Source organism: Sitophilus oryzae, unplaced genomic scaffold (assembly GCF_002938485.1).
Source record: "Sitophilus oryzae breed Bouriz unplaced genomic scaffold, Soryzae_2.0 scaffold_1227_pilon_pilon, whole genome shotgun sequence".
NCBI lineage: Eukaryota > Metazoa > Arthropoda > Insecta > Coleoptera > Curculionidae > Sitophilus > Sitophilus oryzae.
Window position 1 is genome coordinate 17,443 of NW_022145868.1, and position 21,406 is coordinate 38,848.

Consider the following 21,406-nt stretch of genomic DNA (forward strand, 5'->3'; position numbering starts at 1 on the left):
TTTACGAAGAAACAAAGATCTACCTTTTGAGCGTCACAAGTGTACCCGTCAATTTTTTACACCTTCTCAAAGCACTCTCCAATCTTTCGGGTTCTTCCTTTAAAAACTTCTCTTCTCTCATCATTTTATCCATTTCCGTGGTCAACAAAGCTTTCATACTGTCTTGTAGGCCTGGAAATCTGCACAGAAAAAAAAAGATTAACATATTATTGTTTTCACTAATAAAATATCGGTCGACTAACCTTAGTTTTAAATCCGCTACGGTTTTTGAGCTTTTACTTAATATTAGAGCCATATTTTCCACGTCCGACATGTTTACTCTCGTTTTCCTGTTGATAACGTTGCCCCTAAGCTCTTCCACGGTTGACTCTAAGTCACCTAAATCTTTTTCTAAACGCAGCATTTCCTGCTTGTACAGATCCTCTTCTCTGGTAAGTCGCACTCTTTCTTGATCCATGCCTTAAAAATCAGTCAGATTTAAGAATTTCAATATTAAACAAGATTTTATATACTTTTTTTTGTATACCGGGTGCGTCTCAAGAGCGGCTCACCCTTATAACTTAATGAAAAGTAGTATAGCATAATGTTAGTATAGTCTGTGAAACGAATAACTTTGAATTTGACAGTTCCCGCGGGCTTTTCTAGTGTTAATTTTATTAGGTTAGCAACTTGCGGCCATGCTGACGCAATGCCGTCTCTAGTAGAACAGCCTCGGAGCGAGATTTATGACGTCACGCTAACATAATTATTCCTTATATTTGACTATGGCTGAAATCGTACTCCATAGTCAATGTAGATAGTTTTAGTGTTAAGAATAATAATTTTAAAAAATATGTGATCATATTTTGACAAGTGTATATTAGTTTATTAATTGCAGTAAACATTATGTGGTGTGTGGTGTGAATATTTTATATGCAATTTTTTGGATTATATTCGACACTATTTTTTTTATATGACACAACATTGATTAAGGCTATAATGTTAGCCGAAACGTTTTTTTTAACCAAAAAAATAATGAAAAACCAAATGAAAACTTAATCAGCGTTTTTCCCGAACCTAAATCCCATGAAAATCAAAAATTTTAGAATAATTTTACATTATAAAATGACAGCGATCTTTATTTCATAGCTATCGCTGACGCATTTTTTTCTATGATATTGTATTATTTGCAAATATAATTTTTCGAACATTGATACTTGCAAAATATATGACATATAAATTTTGTGAATGCAAATAATAATACATCACTATTAGTAGATATTGAATGTTTTTTGTTAAATTTGGTCGATTTTCAAACCTCGAAATTTAAAATATATTTTACATTTTACCCATTATCTTATGTACCTACCTATTCATTATTTGTATATTATAAAACATTTGCTGCATTTGTATGGTTCATAGTTTATTTGCCAAAGTATTTATTACTATAAATAGGTATATATTATATTTATTAACTGTATATTTCATGTAAACTATATCATTTTTAAAATACAAACCAAAAATACGAGGAATAATTTTGTTTTCCATGTATTCTACAACATCCTACTACAACAATCCGTATCTAATTAGCGTGACGTCATAAATCTCGCTCCGAGGCTGTTCTATTAGAGACGGCATTGGTCTGATATTTAGAAATGTCAAAAGCTGATGACATTTTACTTTTGACAATTATGCGATTTTGTGTGAATTTTGATTGAGTAGTGTTGATTTTTGCAAGAAGAGGAAGAACTGTCACTTGTTTTATTATTTTCCTTTTCTATTTCACGAAAGTAAAAAGAGTTACCTATCTGATTCGTTCAGGCACTCAATTTAAAGAATACTTAAAGAATATCAGTAACTTTTTTGACAGAGGGATTTTATATTTGTCATGTTGGTAAAAAATTACGGTCAAAATTCAAAGTTATTCATTTTATAGACTATATATGACATAAATTGATGTATTCAATTGTTTTTGGTCACTTCCTGTTTCACCAGAAATGACTACAACTTTCGATTTTTAAATGGCATCCTCGGTATTTTTTTTACTTTATTCGATTGAAATGACATTCTGAATAGAATGACATATCATATGTCAACATTTGAAATTCTCGCTTAATAAAAAATCGTATTTTAAAATTCAATTATTATGTGGCTATGTTGAAAATACAAATTTTTAAACAAGGAGCCTTGGAAAAATAGATTTGATCGTCTAATGTTTTTAGTGTCTTGTCCTGCCCGGTTAAAAGATGCCCAAATCGTATTTTTAATCATATTTCAATTTTTTCAAATAGAACGAGAGTGGCTCATTAGCATATTTGGAAAAAGCATTTTTTTCGAATAATTTGTTACCACATACTTGGTATTTCGAGTCAAATTTTCGTTATGTTATAATTTCAAATAAACCATATGCCAAAATGTCAAAAATTGACATATGATATGTCATTCTGTCCAGAGTGTTATTTTCTATCGAATAATGTAAAAAATATCGAGGCTGCCATCTAAAAATCAAAAGTTGTAGTCATTTCCGGTGAAACAGAACGTGGTCGAAAAGGATTGAATGCGTCAATCAATCCTAATTTGTTGGCTAGGAAATGACGATAGATGAAATTTTCCATATAAATTTACATATAAAATGACACCGATCTTAATTACATAGCCATCGCTGAAGCTGGTTTTTTTTTCGATCCTATGGTATTAATAAGTGTAAATGTTAAATTGACGGTTTCGTGCAAAATTACAACGTAAATTAATTCCTAATTAATTACAAGCCAATGACAAAATTAGATTTTCACATCCGTAAACTGGATAAAGTATGGGACAAACCGAACAATCTGCATTAACTATCTCCACTTAGCAAGTCAAATTTCGACTTATATGCGTCGATGCATATTGATGCAGGTGCAATACACTCCCTAGGGACAAAGAAAAGGGTTATTTGACTGGTTTTAGAAACGAAACACTTCGCCTTGGGGTTGTCTGAATTGCAAATATCCTCGCGATATGAAGTTCATGAAGGCAGCTTCTAATTAACGCTCAAAACGTCTACGTGCCGATATATTATGGCATTTGGCTTAATACATTTGAAAGTTCGATGATAAATATAGAAGAGTGTCAATGCTCGTCGCAATGTTGCCACGGATACCTTTTTACTTTTTTCGTAATTTTGTCACTGATTTTTCACTTCAATTCTATACATTACAAATAATTTTTTTATATCTACATTATTACGTTGCCTATGATTATTATACAAAGAAATTCTAATTAAATTGCGTTATTAGAAGTTTTTCGAATGAATAAAGTTGAAAATTAAAAAAAAATCACCCAACTATTTTACCGATAAGGACTGCACTGTTCTCCGAGCTCGGGTCTACTATCGTTTATCTACTTTCTCGTTTTTAAAATATACATAGATAACACGTGCTTTAATTTCATGTGTGATTTTCTGAAAAATAATAAAAAAGTTATAGGGGTTTGCCGCTTTTGAGACGCACCCGGTATATAAAACCTGCCAGATATATAAAAGATATATAAAAAAAATACTTGCAAAATGCATTCTTGAAATCCCTTTAATAGACAGTAAACGTACTTTATATAAAATAGCATAAGAAATTTAATTATGAACACGAACTAAAACAGTCCTATTACAGTCTGGTAAAGGACCTCCATAAGCAAGATCCACTCATAATTAAAATTACAATCAATAAAAAAGAATAGTCATAAACTTACCAGCTTGCCAGACTTGTTCGCCCCCAGCCAGAAGCATCGCCCGAATCTTGATGAAGGTGTCCCTTATGGTCTCCTTCACCGAATGCGCCTGCGCCTGCGACATCCTCCTCAGGTTCCTCACCTCCGCCCTCAGATCTTTGGCCTTCTTCTGCAGCCCCCTCAGCTGGTTGTACATTTCGGGCGTGAGCTGCAGGTCCCTGTATATCCGGCTGTCATACTGACCTGGTGACAAAGAAGCCGGTTTTGGTGGAGGCGCGGGTTTAAGTCTATCTCGTTCTGGAAAATCCAAAAGAGATAATTTCAGGTACTAATTTTCTATCTAACCGCTCTCCGAGGAATACAGTAATCAGTTGATAAGTTCTTTTAAAAAGATTATAGGTATAGGTTGGTATTATAGGTTGCCGGGTAACGCATGTCGTGTCAGGTAAAAGTATTATTCGGTAATCCCGAAACATCTTGCGGTATTACATTCGAAAACCGCACTTCATTTTCTATAAAATAAAGTAAAAAAATACCTTTTAAAAATCAAAAATTGAAGTCGTTTGCGGTGAAACGAACGAATTGAATCCGTCAATCAATCCTGATTTATATCCATTTATTATTATCCTTTGTATATGACATTGGTAAATTAGAAGTGTTGCTCAGTAAACCCCCGTTTATATCCTTTGAAATGATATAAATTTGAAACGGAACTAATTATCAACTGATTAAATTTTCCCGTATAATTAATTCTACATAGTTTATAGGTTAGGATGATGAATGGGAACACCCATCGAAACGTACTTACCCTGGGACGACGTTCTCGGTAACGTGGATGATTTAATTGCAGGTTTGGTGGGTTTGGTATCCGCTGATGGGAAGCGAACATATCAAAAAGGTATGCAGTTAGTAACGAAAAAAGTAAAACGACACAACATGCAAATAACTTAGTATAAAAACGATGATTTAAGAGTAAAACGACGTACCGAAATAATATTTTCCTCTATAATGGACAGGTTTTACATGGAAAGGTTTGTTTTGTTTATTTCGTGGGAAAATATAGAATTTATGTACAGAAATTATACAGTATGGTTACAGAAAACTACACAAATCAACCACGATAGACAAAACATCTTTCCTATAAATAATATAGATTCTAATTTTCATAGTTGTCTAGGGAAATATTGTTTTTTGTACTGCAAGGAAATGTTATTTCCTTACAGACACAAAATAATTATTATTGAACAAGTTTTTCTGAAATCAATTTCTTTTTAAAAAACTTACTATTTCAATACATTATAAAATACATTTTAAACTTCATTTGCTATTTTTACAGTTATTTCAGAATTAGTATAAGTATTAAACATTGTAAGTATGGAAGAACTAATGGAATTGTTTTGTTGAATATTTTCCACTATAATTGTCATTTTCCACTACAATGTATCTACTTCTAATTATATGAGAATAAATAATATTCGGATTTGGGGGAACCTTACTAGGGTAACTTGCTTGATGAAAATTTTATTTGCTCCCTGTATCTAATTAGTAAGAGACTCTTCTATGTATAGGCAGCGACGTTTGTTGACTTCCACCGAACCAGTTTGTGGCAATTTACAAGAAATAAAAAGTCTTTTTGTTTTATAATTTTCTGTAGTGCCCACTTTTGTTCTTAGAAATTAACTCCCCACAAGGCATGTACATGATTGTCGTGTTAACATGGTTAGTATAATGTATAACCAAATTTAAAAAGGCTTTTGGTGAATTCTCGTTGGTTTGTGTATTTTTTCGATTGCATCGATTGTCATTCTCTAGCCGCCTTTGACGCCGTTTTTTTTTCAATTATATGGTAGTAGACTAATTTTTAATATCTTTATTATATTCATTATGAGAAAACAACATACATAAAATACGAACTCGAGGATATAGAAGACGGAATCCTTTTATTTTAAGCCTTACTTTAACTATGATAGTAAAGATCGAGGTAAAGATAAAAGTTAAGAAAACTGACTTGATTAATGAAACTTAACAAATTTAAAACTCGTTCCAGCTTTTCTCTGTCAAATTATCTTAGATAAATTCCTGGAAAGAGCAGAATTTACCCTATTAATACCCTACCTACTTGTTGAACTGAATGTTTTGACTGTTAGATTAATGAACCTAATAACGATAAGGTCGAGAGAGTTAAACAAAATGAAGAATTCTATTCAACAAAGTCTGAGAACGTTTGGTTATAAATGATCATTAATGATGGTGCTTTAGTCTAATTATTATTAGTTAGTTTAGAATTTAACTTATACAAAGGTTTATCTTGGAAGAGAAGAATGAAAATTCTTCAGGGATCTGTCTTAGATTCTGTTACAGATAGTTCTATACACTCACTGTGCCAAGTAAAACACAGTCTAGTTACTTTAATATACAGGGTGAGTTTCCTACGATGTTCTCTATGGGTATCTCGGAAACTACTGGAGATAGAGAATTGGTTAAATGGGGAAAGAATTGCAGCTTTGTGGGGTCATAGATATGCGCTTTTCAGATATTTAAAAAAGTTCATGGCTTTTCCGATTTAACCGACTCTCTATTTCCAGTAGTTTCCGAGATACCCATAGAGAGCATAGTAGGAAACTCACCCTGTATTTCTAGTTCTATAAATTTTATTTATAATTTGTATATAATAATAACAATTTAAAATGTCCTTTTTGTATATCTCAGTTCTTTTACATAAAAATACCATTTCCAAAACCTCATTGAATTAAATCCTGTTGTGATTCAGAAGTTAATTGAAAAATGAAAATTTAAAACTTCAAATCAATAATTTTGATTAGTTTTTCGGCCAATTAGTGAATACTTTACCTGCATGTTGGGGACTATGTTGTTTAGGTGAATTCATATCGGGTGGTTCATCGCTAAACGATACTGACTTCTCAAACGAAACGGATTTATCTAAAAATCACACACAAAAAACAAAAGGTTAAATAAAATCATAAAACTCGCCAATTGGTTTCACTAAAACAGCGAATAAAGTCAAATTCAACAGTGTCAAAGCAACTGAATACAAGAACTTGTATTCTCTTTGTTGATTGTTCCTGTTACCTTGATATATTTATGTTACACAGGAGTTATACACAATAATTAAATCTTTTTGAATTTGACTCTACTTTCTAATATCACTGTTTCAAATTTTTAAATTTCTTTTGGAGATATCTAAATAAAAATGGGGTAATAATTTAAAGAAATCGACTATAGATTTGAATCATTCCAATAAAATCTGGGTTAGAAAAATGTTGAAGCAAATCAGGCAAATGTTTAAGCTTTTAAGGCTTATAGGGTTTGAATGCAGAATTTTTTTGACGGTGGTTTTGAAGGTAATTGATTTAAATATATTCTGACCAATATCTTAGTTAAATTTAATATTAAAAGACATTATATAAATTTCTGTTACAACTAGTATATCCAGCTAGATATTACTAAGAAAAATAATTACCAATACTTGATAGAGAATACTTATTAGGAACAAAGTTGTTTTTGAAGTAATGGTTTAAACGTCAAAGTGTTATTAGATCAACGTTTTGGTAGTCTGAGCAGCGTTTTTTAACATTTGATTTGGCTTTTTGAAAGTGCCTTCACAAAGGGATATATATTATTTACATTTATTTTGATACTTTGCATAAAATTAAAATTTATTAGAGGATTCTTTTTAAAATTTATTAGAGGTGGCATAGAAGTACAGCTCTCCTCTACCAATCTCAAGGTTGTGGGTTCGAATCCTACAGCCGGCATTTAATCAGCCGACTATTTTTAATAAAATAAAAATAGTTTGGGTACCTAGGTCGACTCAGCCTTAAATGAGTACTTGGGATTCACAATCCTGAGGTAATAATAGGCGGTTGAACCTTAGTACTAGCCACATTACGTTCCTTGTATACCGAACGGCTCTAGCATGGCAAGCTGTACCTTGCTTCTCCCAATGCGTTAAACGCTATATACGGGAGCTATTATTATTATAAACATATATTGATCAAAATATATTAATCTGTAATTTTTATAATAAGGGATGTGCGCAGCATTAATGAAATTAATATAAAGCACCTTTACTATGATACATTACTGTATATTTCATTTTTTTTTAATTTTGTTAGCCAAATAATCGAGTTCTAAAAAGCTCTAATTTATTGTAAAATAAAGTCATGCTAGAGAGAGGGGATATAATAATAAATTAAATAATTAAAAAATAAATAATTTATTTGTTGAGTCTGTGTTGAGTGTTAAGTCTTGCTGCATCTAGAAAGGTATAGGACAAAGAAAAAATACATAACAATGAAATTTTATACAAGTAATAATACATTTATACAACGGCATGCCTAAGAATAGTAATAAATATCTTATATAAAAAATATGAAACTTACGACAGCCACTTTTACCCAATTTGGGCGCTTTGCTGTCAGTTCGAAGGTACGTATCATCTGTCAAAAAAATTACAAAAATATGGTGTGTTAAAAGTACAAATTTGGAATAGCCAATTGGTTCATCTAATTTTTCTGTTAGTATTATTTTATTGTTGTTAAATTTTATAATTTTAACACAACTGCCACTTCTATATTCCTTGATTTTATATACAGGCTGTCCCAATATTCCCTGCACATATAACTACTATGTATTTTTGGAATCAAAATAACCTATTTGAAAATTGGGATTTTTGGGATTTGGACACAAATAATTTTTTAAAAATAAGCTTCATAAAATTTAGGTTTAATTGATTTTTTATTGTCGCCCTCTGACGGACAACGAAGCACTTAATTTTATTCCAAAAATACGTAGCAGTCCTATGTCCAAGGAATATTGAAAAACCCTGTATAACAGAAATAATATAATATTAAAAAAATATCAGTACGTATAGAAGCATAGTTTGTGTTTAATTTTTTTAAAAGTAATTTTAAAAATTTATATTGCTATTATAATTTTGCAGATGTTTTAATTGTTTTTTATTAAGTAAGTAGTATTTAATTTAGTGTAGTGACTTTTTATATTACTTTGTTAAATTTTCGAGAAAATAATCCAATGTGGTAAGTAGAAAAATATTTCTAGTTTCAAGATATTTGTTCGTAATTTCTACATAACAAAAACAGAATCAGAAATAACAAATAATCAGAAAATGCTATACTTAATATTCTTCTTTTTTGAATCTAGAAATATCTTATTTATACACATTGATTATATATCGTCTATTTCTAAATATCTTTGTAATTTTATTCTAACTATATCCAAAATAAAAGTTTTTTTATTAAAATACATTTACAAATAATGAAAAATAAAAACAAATTTTATTTAAGCTGATATCCAAAGATATTTAGAACATCGTAAAATTTAATTCTTAAATAATATAGAATTATTGTTTTCATTTTAAATATGGATCCTATATCAACCAATTTAAATTTTGAAAACATGCTTTAATGATTTGTGATTTGTGTCAAATGATTAGTAATTTCAACAAATATGTCTTTTATCATTAAGATTATAATAAAAATAAAATATTTACCAGATTTTTAGACCTACCTAAAATACATATGGAAATATATGGTAAAAAACATAAATTGTTGAAAAAACTCTACTCAATAACCAAATTGCCGATAGAAGCGGATGAAATATTTCAAAATATAGAAAAAAAAGAGTGAGTATAGTGAGTACAAACCTGGCAGAGACGCTGAACTCGAACTGGAGTTCTTATCGAACTCATCTCCTGTTGATACAAATGAAGGGTGAATGTTAGCAACACAAACAACACTATATACACAAGCTTGCATTAAATTAACACTATCAACAATAATGATGATGATAAATGATAATGAGATATGGATAATTTTTATTTAATCAAAAACCTTAGTGAATATGCGTTGGATGAATCTCTAAATGCGGTTTTTATGTTCGGAATTATTATAACACTAAAGTTTTCACACAGTGTCTATTAATTATATTTAGTAGATACATATCACAATCTGAGTGTATTTTAAATTAAATTATGACAAATTAATATAAAATTATGTATTTTAAAAAAGATTGATCAAAAAGTATGCAATAAGTATTCTACCCTTAACAATTGAATGTGTAATTTCTTGTAACTGACAGACAAAACATTATATTATTTATATAGAGGTATACGATATTATTTATATAGAGGTATGCGAATATTAAGACTAATTAACATATTTTGATTCCAACAAACTTAGTAGTTATATGTGGCCGGAATAATTGGACATCCTGTATAAGTAGATGTATTTTCATAAACAATGACTAGAATTTTAATTTTATTATAACAGATTTAAAATGTTGCACTTTATTTTGCCCTGAAGGAATCTCACAGAACTTAATAGGAAAACCATAATTACCTAGGTATAGAAAATAGGAGAAATCATAATAAAATGGTTTAACTAAATACATTAATAGACCCTGTGGTTACGGATTGTATAAAATATCTTCTAAAACATTCAACATCTATATTTTGCAATGAATCATAGTTTTGATTCAAAATATTGATATTTAAATTAATCTGATGTTTTTTTTTCAATAAAGATATTTCAAGTTTTTTTTATTTTTAATAAATAATACTAGTTTCTTATTTTAGAGAAAACTTTAATATTTATTTTGGTGAAAATGATAAAATAAACATTTGAAAATTTATAGTAGGTATGTCGATATAAACAATAATAAACATGTTAAAAATTGTCATATTTTTATTTGCTTTTAAAGTGTTTTAAAGATTTAATTAATAGAAAACATTAAAATAGCAAAATGTTCTTTGATGAAAAATAATTCTAAAACATATTCAATTTCAAAACTATTTTAAATATGTTGTTGATCTTTCTCTAATTTCCAATTGGAAATATGAATAAGTACTAATAATTATTGTTCCAGACAAAAAAAATAATTTATGGCGATGGAAAATTATAAGAAACTGAAATTTATCAAAAAATTCGCTATTTTGTCTAAACATTCACCGATAACTAGCATCTAAAAATTCGCTAAAAAATCACACATCGTTTTGTGTCTTTCCCAGTGCATGAATACAAATACAAGGCACACATAAACATGAATAAACATGATCTCTATGTTGTTATATTGTATTGTTTAAGAAAATTACCTCTGTATCCGTCTCTGGTAGGAACTTGCAACGTTGCCGGCTGTGTTAAGGCTTTCTGGACCAATCCGGTGAGGTTGGCCAGTTGACGTTCCATATTTTCAACACGTAACCTAGAAAAAAATCAGTGAATATAAGAACAACAGAATTAATAAGTCAGCAGTAATAATATACTGGATATGTTATTCAAAGTGGATTGTAGATTGACGACCTTATAGATCTATTGTGTTTCCCTTAGCCAGTATTTGAGACTGTCTTTATACAGGTTAGTTCTCCATCTCTGATATCAGTAGTACCAAAATTTATGGCACGAATGGTTGTCCCATGCACCCATTTTCCTCACAGAATCTGCATTCGCCAATTGTTTCTTAGCTTCAATCTACTGAGGTGTTCATTGAAGAGACAAATAATATTTGGCGATATAATTCCGGAAAAAGCCGAACTGCTCCGAAATTTTCAAAAGCTTTGGGTCGCGACCGTTGCAAGAATAGCGCCAAATAGTGTTTACATTGTCCTAATGGTGACTTTCCCATCTAAACTTGTTTCATTTATCTATGGGTTAGGTGCTGACATCCAATTTTTAGTCGATCGACTGTGTAAATGATCGTGAGTTGACTAGCTGCGTAAATGTAAATAGGCTGTTGTAATACTTTTGGTAATACCATATAAAACTACATTATGCTCCAAAAAGTTAAATGAGTTGCCTTTTATAAATTAACCGTCATAATGTGAAATCTTGGTCACTGTAAGATTTTAATTTCAAAATAAAAGATCGCATGCTAATATCATGTAATACAAATATTTACCTCGTTGCATCATAAGGTACTGCTCCAGGCGTCGGAAATCCCGTTCTTGGTGTCCTAGGTGGTGCTCCGGGTGGTACTTTGACACCGTACAAAGAGTAAGAGTCGTCTAAAAGTTCCGTATCACTGAAAATTATTTAATTCATCATTAATTCTTACTTCACATTCAACCCTACTTAACAAATTTATACTCGTTAAATCGTTTTATTTAAAGTTTCTATTTTATGCGTTCCGTTTTGCAAAATGGATTTATTTACTTTTTATGATACCGTTTATTATTTCCGCTAGATTATTTACACACATTATGCATGGGACCATATGTTATCCATGGCGCACGTTATATAAAACTGAATTATTATTGACTGTGTCAATAAAAACGTCGAATTTCTTCGTAGGAAATTTCATTTAGTACTTTTGGAGTAATAAAAAATTTATGTCGTATAGATACGATCGATTTATTATTTAGTAATATTTAATTAATTGGTCTTTAGTAATTTTACCTGCGAAGTAGAGGCATTATGTCTATTTCGACTACTACCAAATAGTACCATATGATCGAAAAAAAAACGGCGTCCAGTTGGATTGGAAATGACGATCGATGACATTTCCCATATAATTTTACATATAAAATGACAGCGATCTTCATTTCATAGCCATCCTTGACGCCGTTTTTATTCGATCATACGGTATATTTTTACTTTCGAATAAAAATATTAAGGAAGGACTATAATGCTATCCATATCCAAAGGGCCCTAGGGTGGGAATCCTTGATGATTCTGTTTGACGATTCATTTGACACATTTGAATTTGATATAAAATTTTGGGGATTTGTCAGTCTTTACTGAGCTTATTTTATGTTATTTATTATTTATTTTACTACTGTTAGTTATTTAAAGGTAGTAAATCACGAAGGAAATTGTGGCAGAACTTAAATGAACAGTGACACTATTGCGATTTATTAAAAAAGACTGTAAAATAGTTGATTGTGTAGCGTGCGGTGGATCTCGGTCAAAAATCGGGGGAAATAATGGAATAACCTAAACGGATAATTTATGAAATTCACTTAAAATTAACTAAGTCGACTATTCTAGGGCCTTCTTAATTCCTTAATCTTTTTATTCGAAGATTTATACACAAATCTTACCTTATCTCTTCATCTATTACTGGCGTTATTGATCCAGACCTCGTACCGTACTGACTATAATATGGATCTTCATATCTTGAGCTTCGTTCAGGTGATGACATATATCCGTCTAGTTCAATTATACACATAATAAATATTAAATACGATAAACAGTCGATACAACTATTGCAAAAATATTCACGACATCATTGATTATGATTTATGTACAATTGCTGCAATAGTTCTTTTCAAACTACTTCTACTGCATTTCTGCACTAAAACTACAAACTACTGGGGATTATTTAGGATTTAAGGGGAGCATACTATGTTAAAAATTGAAGTACAGAGTGTCTCAATGTATATACATGTCTAAAAACAATATGAACTATCAAATTTCAGATGACATTAGACACTTTGTACGGGTTAGTTTGGCCACGATTCAAAAATAAATGACAAATCACAAAAATATGTATTATGAGGTGCGGAAGTCGAGACAAAAAGTAATAATGTGTGATCAATATCTATTGAAAATATAAATTTATTCAATAAATCAATTTCACAAAAAAATGGACACAAAACGCAGCCTCCTAGCTCAATAAAAAAAATAAAAAAAAACGCTTAAAAACTTGTTTAATAAATTTTAAAAATATTTACATATGTATTAAATATTTGTTTAAACATTTGAGGGGTAAAGGATAGGTAGTATACACAGAAAAAAATATACTAAGGAATGTATTTTTTAACCCTTAAAAAATTTAAATTTCTGTAAAGTAGTTAGTAGTAGTAGGTTCGCTACTTTTAAAGAATATAGTTTCCAAAAAGTATAAGTGAATGAATATGTATAACTTGTCATTTTCACATAGATACAAGAAAATTAAATAATAGAAACATTAAAGTACAATATTAAAAAGAAACATTAAAAAACCAATAAAGTATATTATCTTAAGAAGTTACCGTCATTGTTTTTTGCAATGTGAATGATGAAAAAATCATCAAAGTGTTAATAAATCATAAAAATTGCCAAATCGATATATCAACTCACAAACGACAAACATGTCCATTTGATGCCTTTTTATAATTTACATGACATGGTGTTGATTTATACAAGATTTGTTGATTAATCCGGCTGCAGGATTATCACGCTCATCATATTTTAATCAAAACCTAATATTTACGTCTATTTATGAATAGAGTTTTATGAATTCACTTTTAACAGGGTGCCAATCAAAAAGTTGCCACAAACAGGGGTTGCCACGGTTCAAAGTTTTTCCTACTATACTTTATACGCGTCCGGCAACAATGCGTCGGGCATCTGTAGCTCCTATAATAAAAAACTTAAGAATTTGAATAAGTGCAAACCTAAAGTATGTATTAGGATGTATTTTAAGAAAATAATTTAACTTCTACAGAGTGGCTCAAAAAGATTAATTGATATGAAATATATAAAAAAATCAACTTTTTAAAAAAATATATATTAAAAATACAAGAAATGTCCTGAAATCAAAACTACACTAGGTATTTACTAATGTTGGTCTGTACTTACTTTGCTATAAATATTGTAATCTTAAACCAGTGTGTTCAAGAGTGTTCAAAATTCTATGCCAAACTTTCTAAAATGTCAAATAATTTTTCTTAGTTTTTTTTTAATAGAACCCTGTATGTTAGATGGAGAATTAAAATCTTTGTTAGATGGAGAATCAAAAAATGAAAATTTTTGTATTTAAAGTATTTTAGAATTTTTAGCGGTTCCATTTAAAAAAATTAGGAAAAACTGTTTTATACTTTAGAAAGTGGTGGAATAAAATTATTTTTCTTAGTGTACCTCTTTACGTATTTTTTTCTGCGTAATTACATGAAAGGAACGAGAAAGAGAACTATACCCCGAAACGACAGCATATACAATTTCTCTGTTGTCAAACTTGTCGTTCCAGTTAGTTCTCCAAGAAATAGGATACAGGAAACTGTTAGATTGCGGTGGTCGGGACCCACCTGGCACGTAAAGGGGGTTGGCGGGCCTTTGGAAGGGGGCGAACCGGTCCGGGGGTCTGGGGGGGCCGTCAGCCGAGTTGCGGCCGCTCCCTACGCCACTGTATGCGCGCTGCGGTTTCGGGGGAGCACCTTGGGGAAACGCCACAAAGGGGATCAATTTTTTTATTAGCATTTTTTACTTAAGAAACTATTTTTTTGCCTAAAGTATGTTCCGAGATTATTATAACGCGTTCTGTTTAAAAAAAAGTGAAATAAATATTTTATCATAAATAAAAAGTAATGTAGTACAATATACAGGGTGTTTCAAAAATATGTGTCATCTCTCGAGGGGAGATTCCTTACGTAAAACTTACATTATTTGTGATTTGCATACCCAAATATTTGTATTTTGTGCAGCACTTAATTTTCTTTCCCTCTTATAAGTATTAGATCTTGTTGTTCAATTGTTGGAGAACAACAAACAAATATCTTACTTTTATGAGAGGAATCTCTCCACGAGAGATGGCACATGTTTTTCGAAACACCCTGTATAAATTTATTTATAAATTTTGATTTACCCATGAGATATTAAATCCATTATATAAAATTTTGACTTCATTTTATGATCCTTATTACCATTTATATCACATCAGCTACGTGTGAAGATTTTCAAATTTGTAAACCAATAAATAAGATTATACGTGAGATCATTACCATATCCTTTACATAATTTATCACTTATATTTGGGGAGAAAGTAATTTAGGATTACAAAATGTTTTTTCAAAATTTGCATTTCGGAAATATTCGTCACTCGTCCAAATATGCTCATTAAAAATTAATAAAAAGTCATTGGTGCAACCAGTGAAAGGTTCAGATTAATGATCTCTGTTTTCTTTAATTATTTTTTTATGAATCTTATTTTAATTAATTATGTTATACAGGGTGTTTCAGAAAACATGTGCCATGTCTCGTGGGGAGATTCCTTACGTAAAAATAAGATTTATTTTTCATATCAACATAGGTCCGAATCACTAAAAGTACTTGAGAGAAAATTATCATAAATCGAAAGATAAAAATATTAAGTTTTTGACAACTTGTAGCTACGAAACAAAGCAGAATCGGAACTATGTTGATATGAAAAATAAAACGTGAGAAAACTCCTAACGAGAGACGTTTTTTCAAACACCCTGCATAATACAAACTGACCGCATTTTTTCCGTTGTAGGTACATGAAAAACTGAAACTTTTCAAACAAAATACATTATCCAAAGTAAAACAGGAAGAAGCAGCATTCCTATAACTTTCAGGAGCTATACTATGAAAGCTAAGATGAGATAAATTTATACAAGACAAACTAAGGACAACCTGAAAATATCAAAAGATATAACTGATTAATTTTATTCCTCCGGTTGTAATGGTGCTATAGATAAATATTAGAAAATAAAAATCAAAAAATGGTATTGTTAATTGAAGCAAACTAGAAGTTTTTTGTTCAATTTAAGTTTTTCCTTTTGTAAAGATAATATGGGGAGATAGCCTATATTAATTTTATTTGAAAGGTTGATTGAGGTTGAAATTTATGTAATGATGTATATATATTAATTATTAATTTAGTTCTAATTTAATTGAGTTTAATTTCTCTCCGCCACTGTTTTTTATGGGATAGAGATTTACAAGTCATAAGAGAAAGTCGTACATCAATTTTTGGTTAAATTAACGGTCGCCAAGGATTTAGAAATTTAAAAAAAAATATGTAGGTATTTTGGAAAAATTTAAGCCCTTCCATAGATGTAATGTTTAGTTCAAAATTACATCTAACATAATAATTTTTAAATCGTTGTTTGGTTAGATACAGATAAAGTTGGCAACAAAGTATTTTAAAAAAATATACAAATATTAAATATCAGTAATTTTCAAAATATTACAAAAATTAAAGTAAAACGGCTTGCATAGTATCGCTCCTGATAGAGTTCATGCTTGATAGATATTCGCCATTCCGCATTCGAAAGAGATATCGTGAAATGCCAGAAACTATTCGAAAAGTTTTGCAACGAAATCCGACGATAGCAGTAAAATCTTGGAACGATTTCAAAATTTAATTTCGGATATGCCAAAAGTCGTCGATGGACTCTAATGAAGTATACACATAGAGCTTGGAAAAAGTATATTGACTTTCTGCAATTTTCTTCAATTGAACAAAAGTAGATAAAAAGAATTGAAAGAGATAATTCCATATACTATAAATTTCAATTGAAATAACGGTTATACAGTAAGATAAAATAAATGATCTAATTCCATATAAAATGTTTTTTATTTATTTAATGTTTCATTTATAATAATAGCTGCCATATATAGCGTTTAACGCCTTGGGAGTAGCAAGGTACTCTGAAATACTGCAATTTTTTGACTTCAAATAGTTTCTGACACCCACTGTATACTGAATTACGCAACGACATTACCATTTCGATGAGGACAAAACGAAACGTAATAATAATAATAAGAATTATAATCAATAACTACGTAAGGACATGATAGGGATATGAGGGACTAGTCGACTGACCTGTAGGGAGCGGTTTCATCCTGTCCGCTGGAAGATTGGACACTGCGGGGGAGTACGTCCGTAGAAAAGGGGCTCCGCGTTGTAAGTTGGACGTGGAGCCCATGTAGTAGGGGGCCGCTTTGCCAGCAACCTGAAAAAAAAACAGTAACTTTAGTATATATTTAATGTTTATGACCCATATATTCTTCTTTTGCGTCTAGTTTTTTTGGCTTGAACAAGTCATAAGTTGCTTGTGTTTGTAGCCAAAATTCGTTTCGAAGCAGAGGGCTTATAATCTAAAAGCTGGCTACATAAAAAACCTTATCATCGTTACATGGCTAATTTTTCTTGTGAAGTCTCCTTATGTGTAAACTGGACCAGAACCGTTCTGCTTTCCAAGTGGTAACCAACTCAAGGCGGAACTCAAGAACTTGGAAGATTCCATCCGCAACCTGGAATGGAAATCTTGCAATGGTCTAAGACACTCGAAGAAGTTTCTGAGGGCTTATGATCAAGAAAAATCACAGATCTTCCTGGGTCTGAGTAAGAACAATCTTCGGATTGTCACGGGTTTTTAACAGGACACTGTCTCCTCAATGAACACCTCAGTAGATTGAAACTAAGAAGAAACGGCGAATGCAGATTCTGTGGGGAAGATGGGAAACACCAGTACACCTCATCACTGAGTGCGCCGAGACGACAACCATTCGTGCCATGAATTTTGGTACGACTGATATTGGAGATGGAGAACTACCCTCTATAAAACCGTCCCAGATACTGGCTTTTGTCAAAGCCCTGGGACTGTATGATGAGTTATGATTCAAGAAAGGGGGACACAATGGATCTGTAAGGTCGAAGTGATTAACCCCCCTCCCACTCATTCTAAATTCTAAAAAAAAAAATTCTCCTTATGTGTAGCCATTATATATTTCTTTTGTCGAGATACCAGCCTTGAATATATTTCCCTTAATATTTGCACTTATCCAAGACTCACACCCTGTAGAGTAATATCGCGCTTTTGATAACTGTCTACAGCTGATTGAGCCACGATTTTTTTCATCTGCCCTTTTGCATACGGCTTTTTAAGTAAATAAATATGACATTCCATCAATCGGCATGCATGTATGCGATTATTTTTTTTTTGTTAAAATTTCATGCCTCTTTCGCGTTGTCTGCCGGCATTTTAGCCACGAGAAAAATGTCTGCCAACAATTTTCGACGTTTCTAAATAATAAATAAAAGATCTTTGGCAATTATAACTCGTGTACCATATAATATTTTTAGTGTCAAAATTTCACCCTTTCGATTGGCCGCCCCCGCCTTAACCCCGGGATCGCGTTGGCAGACATGACTATTTCATAATGGCTACACATAAGGAGACTTCACAAGAAAAATTAGACATGTAACGATGATAATATTTTTTATGTAGCCAGCTCTCGGTCTATTATGTGTTTGGTGAAAGAACATCAGAAATATTTGAGCTATCATCATCTGCTAAGCTTTTTAATGAGTGTTTAATGTCCAAAAAGCTTTTTAGACAAGAAACAAAGCAGTCTCATCTTGTTTAACCAAAAAAAAGGAAAAGAGTAGAGCCGGAAAAAGATTTCCAATGTTACCGATCTTGCAGTTATAATACGTAATATTACCAAAATTACCGGTAATATTACCCTTTACATCACTAGAAATAATGTGTAAACCCGGAATATGATTTCAAGTCAGTTGAATTTCTGTGATCCTACGTTCCTACGTTATATAAATAATACGACGTTCCTACGTTATATTATATAAATAAACGTAGGATCAGAAGATATGCCAGAAATATCAACCACAGAAATTAAATACGCACTTCAACAAATAAAAAATGGCAAAAGCCCAGGAGAAGATCGTATTACACCTGAAATGCTGAAGATGGGCGGAAAACCATTAGTGGATGCCGTTGAGGTATTGTTAAATAAATGTCTGATGGAGGGTAGAATCCCGGACGCATGGAAAAGCGCAGAAGTTGTGCTATTATACAAAAAAGGAGATTTTACAAATATAGAGAATTATAGACCAATAAGTCTTCTCTCGCATCTATACAAGCCCTTCACTAGGATTATCAACAACCGACTGTCTACGAAACTAGATTCCTATCAGCCAATAGAACAGGCAGGCTTTCGAAAAGGTTTTAGTACCATCGATCATCTACAAACAATTAAAATAGTCATTGAAAAAACAACAGAATACAATATACCTCTACATTTGGCCTTTGTAGACTACCAAAAAGCCTTTGACAGCATCGAAACCTGGTCATTTCTAGCTGCAATGGAGGACGCGAGAATTGATTCCAGATATTATTCCATTATTAAAAATATCTATGATAGTGCAACCTTCCAAGTTAAATTAGATGATGACCTCAAAACAGAAAAAATACTACTCGGCAAGGGCGTGAGACAAGGAGATACCATCTCTCCCAAGTTATTTACACTGGCACTGGAAAATGTCTTCAAGAAATTAGAATGGGAAAATAGAGGTCTAAACATCGATGGGGTACACCTTAGCCATCTGAGGTTCGCAGACGATATTGTCTTGCTGAGCACCAACATTCAAGAACTAAGCACCATGCTAAATGAGCTAAATGACCAATCCCAGAAAATTGGCCTTAAAATGAACTTGAAGAAGACCAAGATAATGAGCAACAATATCCATAACATACCGTGGACAACGTTATTATTGAAAACGTAGACCATTATATATATTTAGGTCATAAAATCAAGCTGGGCAAGGAAAACCAAAATACGGAGATCAAACGCAGGATCCATTTGGAATGGGTAGCATTTGGAAATATGAGCGATATTTTCAAGGATAAAAAGGTGCCCATGAACCTAAAATGGCAATTATTCGAAAAACAGCAGAACAACTACGAGTAGCACAAAGAGCCATGGAAAGAATCATGTTGGGAGTCACCATTAGGGAAAAAATACGGAATACCCACATACGTCAAAAAACAAAATTAATAGATGTCGTTAAGAGAGTGGCAAGTCTGAAGTGGCAATGGATAGGACATGTGGCAAGACAGGATCCAGACCGATGGCCCCAAAAAGTAATCCTATGGAGACCTAGGAGAACAACAAGAAGTGTGGGCCGACCAAAAAAGAGATGGGTCGATGACGTCAGGGCAGTGGCGGGAAGACAATGGATAAGATTGGCTAGAGATCGCGAAGCATGGAAAAACCTCGAAGAGGCCTATATCCAACACAGGATGGAACCAGGCTGAGAAAGAAGAAGAAAGAAGAAAGAAGAAGAATTTCTGTGACTTGATCAATTCACTTGACTCCAAGAATCGCGCCTTAATGATTATTCAATAATGAATAAATCTTCTTAATTAGCCTCGGCAGAGACACACTGCATATCGAATAGTATATTATAAGGTACTAAACAAGCCTCCTAATGATTATTTAATAATAAATAAATCTTCCTAATGACCCTAACTTACGTAACATATTATATATTTAATAGACAACCCAATCTAAACTGAAATATTAATATCAACACTAATTATTCAAACCTTTAAAATATAAATATTCTAGATCAATTAGCACTTCAACAAATATGTGGGTTAATATCACAATCATATTTAAAGAGAGACGAATCAAAACGAAAGAAAAATAAATTCCTGTAAAGAAAAAAATACTTTTACTTCACGCCCATTTTTCGTTTCTTCATATCGGAGCCCCTTGAGTAATTGTTGGCGTTAAGTAATTAAATTATTTAATGTATTCTCTCTCGCATATATGCCGCCATTGTGTAAACGACAGGCTAACTAGATCCGAGACTGCCGTTTAAATATTCGCATTGTTTACATTCAACAGTCAATTTCAACGAGAACGGTCTATTTAACTGTTTATGTAACGAAAACAAAGATTACCGCTGTTAATTAAGATAATATTGACATACATAAATGGACTGAAATATTCTGTCTATGTATGTCCACGTCCACAGTGATACAGATAAAATTTTCTTGAAAAAAGTTTTTCGCCACTGGAAAAGTTTTGGACGCTGTTTAAGTTTTTAACGTTATTTTTCCATAATTATCTCTCTCATCATAAAATTTAAATTAAATTCACAAGATCGCAATAATAACTTTAAAAAATGACTCTTTAAAGAGTCATTTTTTAAA

At 31.5% G+C, this 21,406-nt stretch overlaps 1 protein-coding gene across 15 annotated transcripts in view; it reads right to left on the bottom strand.

The window, feature by feature from the left end:
* Positions 1 to 21,406, bottom strand: part of LOC115874105 (coiled-coil domain-containing protein CG32809) — a 278,991-nt gene that overhangs the window by 17,435 nt on the left and 240,150 nt on the right. For 5 of the 15 annotated variants that reach the window (XM_030889181.1, XM_030889180.1, XM_030889182.1 and 2 more), the window contains 12 exons: positions 17,269 to 17,398; positions 14,729 to 14,857; positions 12,761 to 12,869; positions 11,620 to 11,742; positions 10,817 to 10,926; positions 9,371 to 9,418; positions 8,088 to 8,144; positions 6,535 to 6,624; positions 4,493 to 4,555; positions 3,706 to 3,981; positions 243 to 459; positions 24 to 179 (listed from right to left, as the gene is read on the bottom strand). In XM_030889181.1, the coding sequence (XP_030745041.1) occupies positions 24 to 179; positions 243 to 459; positions 3,706 to 3,981; positions 4,493 to 4,555; positions 6,535 to 6,624; positions 8,088 to 8,144; positions 9,371 to 9,418; positions 10,817 to 10,926; positions 11,620 to 11,742; positions 12,761 to 12,869; positions 14,729 to 14,857; positions 17,269 to 17,398 (1,508 nt within the window). The remainder of the gene's footprint in view (positions 1 to 23; positions 180 to 242; positions 460 to 3,705; positions 3,982 to 4,492; positions 4,556 to 6,534; positions 6,625 to 8,087; positions 8,145 to 9,370; positions 9,419 to 10,816; positions 10,927 to 11,619; positions 11,743 to 12,760; positions 12,870 to 14,728; positions 14,858 to 17,268; positions 17,399 to 21,406) is intronic. The other 10 variants (XM_030889185.1, XM_030889190.1, XM_030889184.1 and 7 more) reach the window with 10 other exon arrangements.